General features: G+C 37.1%; 1 protein-coding gene across 1 annotated transcript in view; it reads right to left on the bottom strand.

Annotated features, from left to right (window-relative positions):
- The window catches only part of SMG1 (SMG1 nonsense mediated mRNA decay associated PI3K related kinase), a 67,263-nt gene that overhangs the window by 38,673 nt on the left and 12,557 nt on the right, over nucleotides 1-16,033 (bottom strand). Inside the window, exons 3-12 of the mRNA XM_059826545.1 lie at nucleotides 14,730-14,885; nucleotides 9,323-9,459; nucleotides 6,996-7,054; nucleotides 6,046-6,259; nucleotides 5,102-5,227; nucleotides 4,938-5,010; nucleotides 4,161-4,258; nucleotides 2,406-2,579; nucleotides 1,110-1,334; nucleotides 297-398 (exon numbers count right to left, since the gene is read on the bottom strand). Coding sequence (XP_059682528.1) covers nucleotides 297-398; nucleotides 1,110-1,334; nucleotides 2,406-2,579; nucleotides 4,161-4,258; nucleotides 4,938-5,010; nucleotides 5,102-5,227; nucleotides 6,046-6,259; nucleotides 6,996-7,054; nucleotides 9,323-9,459; nucleotides 14,730-14,885 — 1,364 coding nt within the window. The remainder of the gene's footprint in view (nucleotides 1-296; nucleotides 399-1,109; nucleotides 1,335-2,405; nucleotides 2,580-4,160; nucleotides 4,259-4,937; nucleotides 5,011-5,101; nucleotides 5,228-6,045; nucleotides 6,260-6,995; nucleotides 7,055-9,322; nucleotides 9,460-14,729; nucleotides 14,886-16,033) is intronic.

Genomic DNA, 16,033 nt, shown 5'->3' with positions numbered 1-16,033 from the left:
TTAACTTACAGGATCTATGAATTACTTTCTGGATCATCCACTTAACACGCTGAATTAGAAAGCCACATCAACTAAGGACTTCTCTATCTGGTATCATGGCCAACTTACCAACTCCTTATCAAATCTAAATGCCAAAACCAAGAACTAGCTGGATCTGCATTTTCAGAAACTTCATAGATATGTAGTTAGATTAAAAAATAGATTTAAGATGAACAAAGTTTTACAGCTTAATAAATATATTCTAGGAAATGCATGAAGGCTGATATAATACACCTGTAGAAATCACTTACTCTTACCTCTTTCTCCTTATGATAGCGAAGAACAAGTAGTTTAGACTCTGGTATAAATAATTTCTCTACAAATGATGATGGTAGTTTTGTATTTATTTGTTCAACAATCTGGGGATAAAAACCACAATGATAAATATCTAACTACCTGAATTAATTTTTATTAAAATAGATTATTAAAGATTAATTAAAATACTGCTTTTCTAGCTTGTATACACTATATCTAGAAAAAACAGCTTCCCAGCAATGCAAGTATTTTGTATTTGCCTTCCTAAATTCACATTCAGAGTATTAGTTATTTTCAGGCTTTAACAGCACAGCTGAGAGAGACAGTTGCATGATTAATTTAGATCAATGTGGGTTTTGTTTGTGGCCTACACGTTAAGAGCTACGTTTTGAAGAAGTCTGATTTCCCAGGTCACAGCATAAGTAGATAAATAGAACACATTAAGCACTAAGATCCTGAAATTCATCAGGTGGTGTTATCAACTGCAGAGGCCAAGAGAATGGCCCTGTCCAACAGTCAAGCCAGATGGGGGGAAAAAAAAAACAACCCAAAAAAACCACCCCCCCCCACCCCTCCCCAACATGAACACTCAGGCTAAAACTAAATGCCACTTTACCAACAAGCCAAACACATAAACAAGCTAGCAGCATAAGCTTTACAGAAAAGAATGCAAACATTCAGAAGAGGAATTTCTTGCTTGTGATCAGGAAGAGAAGAGTTTTAAATATTTATCAAATACACATACAAAAAAAGCAAGTTTGCTTAGAAAATAATATTTTCCAATGCAAAAACCACAATAAAAAATATGTACAAACCAGTGTCAACAGATTCAGGACTGAAATTATGTAATCAGTGCCACAAGTCTGACAATTTTCCATTTGATCTAATCCATATGTAATGACCATGTCACAGTGTATGGTCATACTTGGATCTAGGCTGCCAAGTAAAACACCAACACACTCATTGGCAGCTGTAAGTACGGCTTCAGAAAAGAATACTTGGTTTGCTGCAGTCACACATCTCATTACTCTGTACAGAACCTGGAAAATTAAAAACACACCTAAATTAAACTCCATTAAAAAGAGACAAGAACTGCATGCTATTTAATTATATTCACATCCATTTGATATCTCGTCCCATCACCTACTCTACAGCTTGATAAATTCTGCCAATGGAATATTCTGAATAATGCACATCATGGCATTATACTTCAGAAGTATAAGAAAAAACAATCCTTCAATTGTCTGGTTTCCTACTCAGTTAAAGACCTGCAAAGACCTAGAAAACCTAAATTTATTCAGAATTCTGTTCAGTTCCAAGTGATGTCAACAGAACTCCTCTTGTAAAAGACAGACTAGTTTTCTTTTCTTGAGCTTTTGTCACAAGAATCCTCTGCAGATTACAGCACAAGTTACCTAACTGTCTTGGCTTTAATTGGGAAATCCATACACTCATCTATCTGAGAATTTCTGTCCCTCACAGAACTCTGCAAGGGCATAAATTCCAGTTGTGCAGCTCATGCAGCAACAACAAGATTTTGACTGCAGGTATTTTTATCTTTTTTTTTTTTTTTAAATAATTCACACCCTCTATAATTCCTGTTACAGAATTATAGCAGCTACTTAGCATATTCTGTAATATTTATCCTGAGTTTACACTATCTTATACTATTCTTTAGAACAAGACAACTTTGCTACCAGATTTGATAGATGCAATTTCAGCATGGATAAAAACCCCTACATTTTATAAAATCAAACTCAATTTAAATTCAGTTTTTATAGCGTAATAGCAATCTGAATAAATGGTAAGATTATGGTTACAAAGACAGATAGCACAAGCATAAACCTATCTGCAGGAAGTTAAAATGTCCAGAAAGTTAGTTTCTGCTATATGTGACTCCCATGTGCCACTATCACAATCAATACCTTAATATTTAATAAAATTCTTTTAGCAAATGTATTTTCTTGAAAAAATATGCTACAAGCTGAACATGTACGTATTCATGCAAAATTCACAAAACCTAAATAAACTCAACCGTGAATAGCATCATTATATGGTGATAAATCATGTCAGCAACAAAGAAAAACAAAAAGAAAAACTTAAATTCTTACATCAGTTACATATGCTTCCGTAATTGGTGGTCCTCTAATTGGGCTGAAGCGTTCCCCAATACTCCTCACCACAGTACTGAAAACCCGAAGAAGTGCAGCCAGTTTAGGTAGTGATACTGAAGGAGGAGGAATATCTTCATCTACTGATTCCCCAGAAGCCACATGGCTGAGGTCCTACAGCACAGAAGTTTTATCTATCAGTACACATCATTAACAGTTATAATACATGCATAAAAGATCAAAATATGAGATTGAAAATACTTCATTCATGCATTTTCCAGACATATTATAGCTACTACCCAATTATAGATTTATTTATCCAATATTGCCAACTTCACATACATGAGGAGATGGGATATAGGCACACAACGATGACGAGCAAGTCACAGAGCAGTAATGAGATGCTGCTCACTAGTTTAGCCACTGAAACAGAGTACTCAGACTATATCTCGTAAATAAAACAGAGGCTTATGATGTTCCTGGCCCCTGGAACATGATCATCCATATTGCTGCACTGTTACAATAGTTGTCTGCACACTTTTACCGCTCTCCCAAACAATTCCCACCCACAAACTGTAGTCAGGATGTTTGAGTGGCCATTCCCATCACACTGTTTACATGCAGCTACCTTGATCTGGAGGCTATGAGTTTATTAGCAGGGTACTTCATGCCAGCTGGTCTCAGTGCCTGGAAACATTCCCAGAAGTACTGATCTCATTAATATAGCTATAGCCTTGGTCTACCCCATCATGAGCTAAAAACACACTAGCTGGAACCACCTCCTCCATGATTTAAGCTAAAGCATGTTATCTTAAAACTCTTCCATGAGTAAGAACACGCACATTGTCCAGTTCAGCAGACAAGCTGACAAGCAGCAACTTACTGCACTGACTAATCACTTTCAACCGTATGCCTACAGTCACAGCAGCGCAGGTTTCTGTGGGCTTGACACTGCTGAAGAGGTCTGTGAATCCTAACTCTTAAAACTGTACCATCAGAAGCCTTGGGGTACATATAAGTACACTAATAAAACAAAATTATTTATTCTGCTTTGAGTGAAACAGATGCTAGAAGTCCAATTTCACCTATAGGACCTGCATGTTGACATATATAATATAGCATAACCTAGTTATAATCATATATACATATGAGCACATATATTTCAAGAAAAAGACAACACTCCCCCCCAAAACCCAAAACTCTTCTTTTGACAACAGCGTCAGATAAATCTATGCCCTGTTAACAAAGCAAAGGTCAAAACAAAGTATGTTAAATGAATATACTTTAGTTTTTATCAGTTCCTGCTGCATTATTTCCTGCACAACATAATCTGTTACTTAACCTATGGAAGCATTAAGAATCCCTCTCCCCCCAATAGTCACTACTTCTGAAAAACTCTGGAGTTGGACAATTAGAGAAAATACCAAGGAAAGACCATGAAATGTCTCCACTGCAGCTTTTTAAAAATGAAGGCATTCCTGTTTGGTTAATGTTTTTATTTTTATTATAACATGATATTCTCAATTGACAATGGCTGGAAGCCTGGCTATGATACTAATTAAGTAGTTCATGAGGATTTGTGTAGAATTGTGATTGTACGTGCCTTAAATACACTCCATAATTTGATCCTCTTTTCCCAGGAAAACCATTCGATTTTATTTTCTAGAAATGTAATACATCCCTAAGAATCAGCTGTGGATTTATTAAGAAATCCACAACAGTTAACTCTGCTGTACACCATAAAGTCTTGTTTACCTCAGCATAAGCTTCCATATCTTCTAAAAACTGACCCAAGAGTGTGGTAGAAAAAGTAAGATCAGCCACCCAAAAGGGCTCCAAGCTCTGCAGCCATCCTGTATAAAAATACCAGGGCAATTAGAACAGGGGAACAAGGTAACAGAAGAGAATTAAATTTTAAATGCATGTTGCTGAGGTAAAAGATGAGAAGGTCATCTACATGACAATTTTAACATAAGTTGTTTTTAAAGTAAATATAAATTCTAGTTCCCTCTTTTGTTCCTTTGACAAATTCATTTTAAGGTTCAGTCCTGCCCCACAGCAGTTAAATATTAAGGATAGAATCTAGGACTATGGCACAGAAAACATAACAGACTTGCTGTGAAGAACTCCAAGCCAACTGCTGTAGCTATAGGAAGAAGTTTCCCCAATTTCTTAAATGCCAGTTCAGTATCTTTACCACACAGATTTTCTAGAAGTACATAGAGGAAAATATATTCTTTCACAGAGAATATATCAAGATCTAGAAACTTATTAAAATTTTTTTAAAAGTTACACAAAACAATTGATGTTTAAATGCAGCCTGAATAAAGCATCCCATTTTTCCACACATAGCATAAAATGGCAAATGCAAGTTTACTAAAAAATTAGGAACAAAGTCTCTTGTTATGTAGCCAGAAACTCATTTTGGTTTTATGTCAACTTCCATGTCAATAGGACCAGACTTGTGTAAGTAAACCCACATCATCTGCAAGCCAGAGTGGACTACATTAGTGACTCTTTGGCCAAACTTACCAGACACCTGTTGCGTCAACGAAGGTTTCTGAGTGTGATCTATATGCCACCCAACCAGTATGTCCACTGTGTCCTGGAAAGCAATTTTGAAAAAAGATTACCTAATTTGCCACACCAACATTTCTATGCGAGAGAGAAAATACAGACAACAAAAGTAAGCTTACCCTAAAATTGGTGCTGAAAATGTGTGGGTAGCATCGGGACACCAAAAGGATGCACTTGACACATTTGCACAGTAACTCTGGTGTATCCACATTTTCTAGAATGGACTGCAGGCTGGTCATTACAAGCTAAAAAGTAAAGCAAAGTCACTAGACATTTCACTTCACTAAAACAACATGTGAAAGAGGTATTATATGAGACAGATTTATTCAGTGTTTAACACTTCTTAGCAAACTACTTTGAATCAAACAACAGAAACATCTCAATACTGTTTCCACAGGAAGGAAAAATGTAAAAAGCATCACATATGCTGCAAGAAAATAATGATTTCAAGTGGGCATTTGCTTGAAATATGACAGACCCAGGTTCAGGGGACACACTGTTTTCTTTAATTCTTTAGCCACAGAACAACCAGTTGTTCTAACTTCCTGTTTCTCCTGCTGAAGCTTTTTGACTCTGTAAAGTAAATAATAAATTGGAGAACAGACCTGGACATTGAGTCTGTTATTTTGGCTGTAGAACAACTAAAACTTGAACCAGGGGACCATATTTGGCTGCACACATCCTACTCCCTCTCAGATCTAATTACAATTCCAGTTAGAAACTGTAAATGGGAGGTAGCACAAAGCAATCAACAAGTTGGGTTTTGTGTACCATTCCTCTTTAGTTCTCTTTTTGGTCTCAACAAGGTTCTTGCTCTTGCATCTGCAATATATACTAAAAAGTCGCATCAAAATATGTATCATCCTACAAAGACTTGTCATTCCCTTCTAACGTAATCAGAATCAAAGAACCCCATTCAGTCATAATTACAACTGGGAGGGAACTTTCTATTTACTTATTATATCAACATAGCATTACTTATTTTTCATTCCAGTTTAAAAAGTTGATTCGAGCATTGCACTGGAAAAATCATTAATAATCCTGTTCTAACTTGTAGTCTTACCTGCATTAAAGACGAAAAGGCTTTCTTTTCTCCTACAGTCTCTAGTGCTTTGTAGGTTGCACACAAATAAAGAAGTTTAACTTCATCTTTTGTGGATGAGCTGAATTTGCTAAAAATCCATTTAAAGATCTTCTCAGCCTCATAGCTCAGAGAAGCACAAAGAAGGCCAAGACAGCAAGCTCCTTCCTGTCTCAGTTCTTGAAGCAATTTGCTACTGTATTTTGGGGGAGAAAAAAAGAAATGTGGAATCTCCAGACACAAGCAGAACAGAAAAAACCATGAACAAATTAAAAAATTTTCTAAAGCAGAAAAATATATGCATGAATGAAGCTGTTTCTCTCTTACTTAATGGCAGCAGTGATGAAGCCAAAATAAAAATAATCTGGAAAATTATATGAAATATTATTTCTATGGAATAAATCAACTTGAATTAAAAGTACACTATAAATAGGCTATTCTACTTGCAACACACTATCCAAGGAAGAAAATTCTTAACATACAGCTGTCTTTGGGTAATAACACTAACACCAAAAAGCCCACACACAGCTGAGCTCCCTCTACATATGCTCTTAGTTGGATGTAAATGATTCAGATCAGGTTGTAAAAAAAATTAGATTGAATTTGCAAGGTAGACAATCACAGCATCGCACTACTACACCCAGGTGATAAAACATAGCTGAGGCAGACTTCGTACTACCTACATAAAAGCCAAACTTGTGCATTCAAATTCTCTCCATGTGAGGTGTACTCTACACAGTCTAACAGTATTGTTGATATGAGAGTCTTAACTCTTTCCCGTTACTGCAATGTTGCACCCATGCAAAAATTAGTAAACAAATTTCTTTCAACCTTTCCCCACTCCATTCCATTTCTGTACTGAAATACAAACCTAACACTGTCGTCATTTCTCCTCTTTAAAACCTTCAAACTGCTTAGTTTTTCCAGCTTACCTTTCATTGAGCACATCGTGAATGGCAGTCAGGATATTATCCAGTTGTTTAACTAGTACCTATAAGATACATAAAAGGCATAAGCGTAATAATGGCATGATAACTTCTGCAAACTAGGTCCTCTTTACACCCACATTAAAAACACCACTGCCAATTCTGTTTGCTCATAGAATGCTATTATGCTTTCCATGGCCACTGCAGACTAGCATGAACTATATTAAGCAATACTGCAATATTATCCTACGTGTTGTACTTCATATTTATTTACAGTAGCCACGAACATACACTGGCAGCCTATCAAGGTTTGTTCTAAGTTTAGTTCTTGCTGATAACATTGCATCACAAATGTAAGACTCACCATACAGCTCATCAGTACCATTTACTGAAGACCTAGTCTCCTATACTAATAATCAATTGTATCAGCAGAATATTTAATTGATCAGATAATACAATCTGAAGTATTAAAATTTCTCCTTAGGCAATTCTGACTTTCAGAGAAACGGAGTACTATTTTGGGGGATGAAACATTATTGATGAACCAGTGCTTCTCAGTAAACGTAACCAGAAATACTTGTTTTTCTAATATGCACTGAAAAAAGCCCCACATCAGCAAGCTGACTTTCAAAATAATAAATTAGCTGCAACTGTAAGATATTAAGAAGTTTTCTTGATGAGTTAATAAAAAGGTTTGTTCTTTTTTCTTGGGCAAGATATTAATCTTTAACACAGTGGATGTCATCTAGTTTTTGTTAAGTTTTGAGCAACATCACTCTTTTGGGGGGGAGAGAAAGAGGTCCATATGCTTGGCCCCTCAGAACTCACAAGGACATTTTAGAAGTGTGCCTGGTACCTGCAAAAGAGGCTACAAAAGAGACAGGAGAAGGCATCTACAGGGCTTAGAAGCTGAAGCACAATGCCATTACATGACAATGCCACTGCCTAGTGACTTTTACTACTTTACTTTGTTGAACACACATTTCAAGCCTGAGAATGAAAAGAGCTCTGTTTAACTATACAATGGTGTCAAGAACTGCAGGAGCTACTGCTATGTTAAACACTGTCCCTTATAAAGTTTTAGGCTTGACATCGTGGATATCACTTGACATCTGATCTTGTCCTCATCAGCAAGCTGGGAGAAGTTTAAAGAAAAGTTTCTCAGTGACAAACTTATAACATTCTGACCACTGACAAGTACAAAATTTGTCACCACTGAGTTAGCTATTAGAATGGCAATTCCAGTGTGTTCCGAGATAAACCTAATAAAATGCAATTAAAAAAAAAACTGGGGAAAAAAATGAATTGAGAATAATGGAAGTAATTAAAAAAACAACCATGGAATAATTGTGGAAAGCATTTACTCTCCAAACCCTGGTATTAACAAGGATTTTGTTTCAGAGGAAAGCTGAAGTATAGGCTAGGCTTGCACATGGTCTGCTTATACCTAGGTGCACAGAATAGAAAAGTCTCAATGTTTAAGTGTCACGCCTTTTGGAAAAGACCACAATTACCACTGGTTAATTAATATATAATGAGAGAATAAATCAACTTCATATAAATATGGACAGACAGACACATAACCCACAACTGAAATATCACAGCACTGCCTGTAAATGAGTGTCAGGGTATTAAACCATCACTTCCTGCTTTTTCAATACTTGGAGAACTCCTAAGGTCTCCAAAACAGTGGGGAAGATGTGTCAGACAAAATACTCTTACTACTTCACTTTAAAATAAGATATTAAAAACATACCTACAGTGGGATGCTCCCCCCCCCCCCCCGCTGTCAAATCCTTGAAAACACTTGAGGATATTAGAGTTCAACAACCCATTAAAAAAAACCCAAAATGTAATGAAAATAAAAACTTATTTTGTTCTCTTCCCATAAAAGGGAATCCACACACAAAGGTGTTTAGCTAGAAAGCTGAGTAACTCTTAAGATGAGCTATTCACAACACTGTATAAATATCTGCATATTTTTAATTTAAAAATACAGAAACAGTTCTTGAGCAAGACAACAACACATTTTACTTCCTTTTTCCTCTATTTCCTTGCTGAAAGATCCAAAGGATATTGCTAAGACCAGTCAAAAAACACCCCACATGGATGCCATATCTATTCCTACGGCTCATGCATTCAGTAATTTCCTTTAAGGCAAATGCCAGAAGGAGGACAGGCAATCCAGGAATACACTTTCCTTTGCTGTGGAAGGAAATTCCTTGTGTATAAGATATTCCTTGCAGACATATCCCAATACTCAGATTGTTAAAAAGACAGTTTTATAAAAATGAGAAATACTCCAGTGCTATGGAAAAGTAAAAATTACTAACCAGTTTGTTTTCTGGTTGCTGAATGAATTCTTTCAACTGCTTTACAGTAGCCAGTCTTCGGTCTCTGTCGTCTTCCCGAGTAATCCTCCGAAGAAGATTTGACAGTCGAGACTCGTCAGAATAAGACAACGATCGCTCTGAAAAAGGCAATTATTTCTTTTCTCTACAGCATTTGATCAATAATATCTGTATTATCTGGAATGTGTATTTGTGGACCCAATAAGTCATAAGAGTAATTTGAGAGAAAAGTAAAAAAATAAATCGTGATTTGTTTGAAAGCTAACATGAGGAAAATTAAATGTAAATTCTGATTTAGCTACAAAATACTTCATTTCTTCCAGTGGACAGCCCAGTAACTGGGTAGAACTCGTTCAGAACTACACAGAACTGTTTTACTTCTACACAAAAACCTGATTTTTGTTCCCTTCTACATAAATGGAGCTAAAAAAAGGGGTGTGGTAAGGTTAGATCAGACTTCTGACTGAATTTATAAACAAAAATAATTCAACAAACAATATTTAAAGAAAACCTTGTGGAAAAAACAAGCTGCTTCTTGAAGCAAAGAACCAGATTTAAGCTCAAGCAACCACCAAGAAACAAGATTTTCTCTATCATTTTGGCACAAGAAGAAAGATTATGAGTAGTCCTCTGATAGCTAGCAGGGTTCTACTTTGAAAAAGAAAATAGATCTACTCTTCCTCTATTGAGGAAGAAAAGCATACACTGCGCAGAGGTGCAGTGGCTATTGATTTAAGTGGGTCATAACAGAGGAGAATTAGCATCTTCCTAAGAAAACATTTCATTTAAGTAGACCAATAGCGCTATTGATAGCAGTTAAGGTCACAACTCAGTTTACCTGATTTAGGTACCAGTTACAATGAATTCATTTGAATAATTCATTTCCCTCATTTTCAAAAAGGAACTAAGCTTCTTTTCAAAAGTTTAACATTAGATGTTTCATGGTGATTAAAAGTAGAGGATTCATGGAACATGATGAGGTTTTCTTAGTCACCATGACTCTTATGAGAACACCCAAGACAACTACAGACAGCTTTCTTCTCTGGTATGTTACGCATCAGTCATCTGATGGGAGCAGCCATAAAGGCAACCTGGTTATAATGGGAAAGTTATAATGGAAAAATACTGACAGAAGATGATGTCTGCCAGCCTGGGAACTACTAGCCTGAGAACCTAGAGCATCCTTGAAGGGCAGATGGGTACCTAAGAACCTGAGACATCCCGAGATACCCTCGATAAGCACAAAACCAAGAAACTGCTACAACAAACTTATTGTCTGAAAAGGTAAAAAATAAACTGTAATGGTGGAAAACATCCTGGGAAAGCAGGAATCTGCAACAGCTATTGGCTGTTCCTACTGGAAAAACAGACTGGGAGAGTCTGAGAAAATAGAAAACAGCATCATCTATTGGCTGTTCCAGGTAAAAAACAGTAGTTAGTAACTAAGTTACTGGTGGCCCCAAGTGGTTGTATCCTACACCCCCTTATGTTTCTAACAAGATAAAAATAACTCACTTTCTATGCAAAATGGACCTTCTCTCCGAGAGCTCCCCGTGCAAGACTTCGCTACACGAGATCTTCTGGACAGATCGGACCCTCGCTAGGGATGCCTGACTGACTCCAGGCTTCATGATGCCGATCATCTTTGAAGTGAGACTTTGTCTGTCATCAACCGCCCCCACTCCTGGCAGAAGTTTGGTGAGCGCCATACCCATAACACTGAATAATATATATAGGTGTGCATATACGTAATTAAGCATATACTTGCCTTACTAGTGGTAATTTGTAGTAACTTGTAATAAAGAATTTAAGAAACAAAATCCTTTGTGTCCTTGTGTATTACAGAATCCTATGAACCCACCCACAGGCCAGTAACTCTTACAGGTCATGACATCATCTACAGGACAGCATGTGTTCTGTATTAGAGTCATGAAGAATATTCTCAACCTTATTTTCATGTCTTTGTTTTTTGACTTTTAGAAGAGTGTATGAATAAAATAGGCTTTGATAATCTGTTTCTTGACAGGCGTCAGTTTAAGCAATTAATTTTGAAGACATCTGACACTGTGAAGGATTAAGCAGGCTTAGCAAACATTAAAATAGCAATAAGAGTCTGAAGGATCAAATCTACATTTTGTTCCTAGCTAGATCAACTACACAAGACATGTTGAGATGTTATCCAACAGGCATGAAGAGCACTTCTTTTAAGACGTTACTGATTTTACAGAAGACAGACATACATATCCATTTAGAAAGAATTAAGTTTCTTTTCCCTTGCTTTATCTGGAAACCACAGTCTTCAGTAGTGGACGAAACGCCACATGTCTGGTAAAAAACATACAAGGAATCATGATCAGCAAAGACACCTTCTGAAGCAGCATCTGAGGTCTTCCTAAGTGATGGTGCCAGACTAATAACTACAATCCCTACTAGATGATCACTCGCATCTGAAGATCTCCTTGTATTTCTGCCCAGAATTGAGCTAGCAGCTGTAGTCCAAGGCTTGCCTGCCAGTGGTCAATACATAGCCAAACTTCAGAAAGATGGACCTAGCGCACTCACCCACCCAGAAAATTTGATCAGCCCTGGAGGAGAAAGAAAAGGACTACTAGGAAGGATGCAGCCTGCCTGGGCATGTACCATGTCTACCATTTTCTTTAAAACCTGGGCAGTAGAAGGTCACCAGACGAGGGGGAAAAAAAAAAAAAATGTTATTTTGAAAGTTCAAATGGAATAGTTCTGAAACAAAACATATGCAAACAAGAAAAAAGTTCTTTTAAAGCTTGGTTACAATGGAAATTAACACATACTATGGTACAGAAAATAAAAAGCACAACTGCTATTTATGAATAATTCCACGTGAAAATTCTTCTGCTAGGAAAGTAGGAGTACTGTGTTCTACATTACTGAATGTATCTTGAAAGCTTAAGCTGAACTGAATCTACACACATTTATTTCACTAATAGACTGTCTATATATGAAGCCTCTCAAAACAGCAATTTGAATCTGGCTTTGAATAATTCAAGGCACTGGCCACCCCGTAGCACAGTGCTTTCCAAGACCACAGATGTGCCTCATGAGAACGAGAAAAGTCTATTCTACAATACTCCTACAGCTGCACTCTACCAACACTAACCTGGACCAGGAACACACAGTACATATCACTTCTCTTCTGTCACTCCCAGTTTGCACTGATCTCTGCCACTCAGCACGCACATGGGAAGCTGCACCAGCACAGCTGGGTTAGGTCACTAGACACCACTCTTGAAGGGCAAACCAGGCTATGCAGTGGTTTGGAAAACACTGAAAATTATTTTTACAGAGATATTCTAGAACTTTGCAAGTTCCTAAAAAAGTGCCCCCTCCTGTCCCTAAAAACGATGGTTGACTCTCCAGTGTTAGACGACAAGTCAACAGTAAGTATAAGCCTTGAATTAAAGCCACAACTTGCAACTTTAGTGTTGTCTTCTCTGCATTCATCTTCTTGTTTGTAATCTCTTCATGGAAAACTAATTTATTTTGAAATATGGTTGTGCTGTTCTAAATTTAAAAAATCCTAAAACCAGAACTGTATAAATAAAACTACCACCACCAAGGTTACTGGTATGAGACACACATTTAACTGCTGCTAGAACAAGACACACTGTTCAAAACTCTCTACTAAAAGCAGCTTTGTTTTCATTCAGCTAATATCTGATGAACATTGGCATTAGTCCCTAAGAGAGTTAAGTGTTAGCTGTCTGTTGAGCCATGATCGTAACACAAAAATAAAAAAAACCCTACCAAAAGCATGACTGAAGCTATACTAATCAAAGCACTAGTTAATGAACACCTGTATGACCACCACTTTGTGAAAAATCAGCAAGGTCTGAGCCACATGCTAACTCATTCACAGAAGACAATTATTTTAAAAATTGCTTAAAGCACACACTAACAAACAAGAAAATATAAAAGAATTTTAAAAATAAGATCCTTTTGCAACATAATCCCCCCCATACCCCAAGAAGATATGAAAGATCAAAATGACTTGTTGAAACCTACAGCAATCACAAAGACAGACCAGTCAAAAAGGAGATACTCTTGAAATCTGACGTCTAGAGGACAGAATACATACAGAAGCATACAAGTCCTAGGCAGCAACTTCAGTCAACTGAAATTACAGCTCCTAACATTTTAAGGACTAAAGAGGTGCTCACATACCTAGGAGAACAGTCTGAATTTTCTGCCAGTACTAATAGTAAATTCACACACAAGCCCACTATCAGAAGTATTATTTACAGAGTTCTCTATTCGACAATTCTCTATTTTCTCTACTCAGACATAATTTAAGACACTAAAAGGACTGAATAAGTTTTATATCAAGACACCAGAATAGGATTATAAAGTTGAGTTTAACCCATTCCAAAGATCAGGCCTTTGCAACAGTCATGTCACCACTTGCACCTCAGTTCTTCCACCCGCAGAACACACTGAACGCTCTTCTTTCACCTTTTGTCTCCTCTGAAATATAAATCCCTGAGGAGAAACACTGTGTCCTCATATGTTTATAATGTGCCTGGCATAAAACAGTCGCAGTTTTTGTCAGCGGCTCAACTACCATTTATATTAACTGATGCAATAAATGACAGTGCTTAGTCATAACAAAGTTTCTATTTTCATTCAAAAGTCCTTGGAACAACTTACTTTTTTTAAAAAACTACGATTTAAACCCAAATAGTAGAAAAAGTGAAGCCTTCTTTCTCGAAAACGCATGCCCAGCATTCTTGCACTCTCTTGCAACTCCAGATTTCCTCTTGCTGCATCTCCCAAGACCTTGCCTGCCCTCTTACAATGCCTTCAGTTCCTCCCTGGCCTCTAATCCTCAGCTGAGGAAGAGGGAACATGAATTGTGTCTGGTTCAGAAGTATACATCTACTGACTAATCAGTTGGTATGATGTGATGACTAGTTAACCTGCAGGCCAGTGTGAACAGATAACGGTTGAGCTCACTGTTGCAGGTTTTCCCACACTAGGGACTCTTAATTAAAAACTTTTTACTTAGGCATCAATTTTCAACAAATCTAAGAGCACATTCTCCTTCTTGGAGCCCCTGATCTCTTTGCCAAATTTGGCTAGCCTGAATAAGGGTTCAAAAGCTACTTAAAGGAAATTGAAAGATTGATAGCATAAGCCATACAGTCAAGAGATCTGCCTAATCTGTGGAGGAAGTCTCAATGCAGGGAACAGTAAATACGAGATGACAGTTTCCATCAACATCATCTAATCATCATTCATAAAAAATAAAATCCATATAGATTGCCTAATCGTAGTGAATTTTTTTTCATATTCTGAACACAAGAGAGGTTGCCAAAAGAGATCCTCTTTTCCTGAAAATCTGCGGTATCCTTACCCTGTGATTTCCTCATGTCTTTTGTGGCTAAAGCACGATTCCCATGCGGAACACTGGTAAAATCAGGATTGGTCACATTGTTAACTCTCAGCTCTTGCCCCAACGACTTCCGACCATAAGTATTTTCCCCAGATCCTCCATTGACACTGTAGCCACCTGTGGAAAAACCAACGTGAGATTAAAACAGGCTATCAGACCATGTATTTAGTAGGGTAGTATGTTATGAGTTATTCAATTCATATGCAAGTTAGCAGCCCTATCCTCTACCACCTTGTTTAGCTTCCTTTTTCACTTTCACATGCAAAAATGTTTTGTTATGCCCTTTAAGTTTCCAGGTCACATATTCAGAATCTAATTAGTCTTTTTTTGAAGCATATGAAAAAACCTCTATTGCAATGAAGTTTAACATTGATTTTGTCTCATTTGGGGTTCTTATTATTACTTCTGACCCTGTATTTTACAAGGCCATTCATGTCAAACTGCTAGTACACATGGCTAGATTCACTTACTTGTTCCTTGATTATGCATATCAAATTTCCCCTCTGCTTTTGTTATAAATCCACCACACAGGCTCAGTAAAATGGCCAAAAAAAAAACGAGAAAGCTTTGAAAAAGCCAGATTATTGATATGTACAGATTGAACATCTGTCCCTAAACATACAACACTTGATATTTTCACACACTCATATTGGCATTATCTTAGATTAAACTCAATCCTACATTCTCCCACTTGAGCTACACATGGTACATCTTTGGTAAGAATATAAAATGGAAACAGAAGTGTCATTTTGAGTAGTTCAATTATTTTTATTCCTAGATCCACAAGAATCTACATACTAAAATGTTGAAACCAAAGATTTTTCCTGTCTGCCACACAATTTTGAGGAGCAGGTTCTTCCTCTACAGTACTATGGAGAAGTGAAACTGTCCCCTGAGCCTGCCCAATATTTCACTCAACTTATTAGAGCTCACTTTTGAGGTAGCTGTGCAGGCAGCTTTCTGAAGTGCCTTCCCTGCCTGAGTCAGGGAAGAATCAACTAATACAATTAAACCCGGAACAACAAAAGATATGCAAGACTTCTTTCAGGAAAGGTATTTCCACAGTTCCACCTGCATCAGTGTATAAAAGAAAGCCTGGGGAAAAGAAGAGGTGGCTCTCCATAAAAAAAGGCAGCCTACTGAGACTACAGGATGGATAAAAAAGGTAAATTCAAACATCAGGGTGAATCTGGACCTTAGCAGATGTAAAGAATGTCATCTTGAAAGCAAAGCTTTTGATAAAAAGCAGCTGTGAACTACTGGAA

The sequence above is a fragment of the Gavia stellata genome, chromosome 18 (genome assembly GCF_030936135.1).
Source record: "Gavia stellata isolate bGavSte3 chromosome 18, bGavSte3.hap2, whole genome shotgun sequence".
Taxonomy (NCBI): domain Eukaryota; kingdom Metazoa; phylum Chordata; class Aves; order Gaviiformes; family Gaviidae; genus Gavia; species Gavia stellata.
Note: the sequence above shows the minus strand (reverse complement) of the source record. Positions and strands in the feature narration are given on the sequence as shown.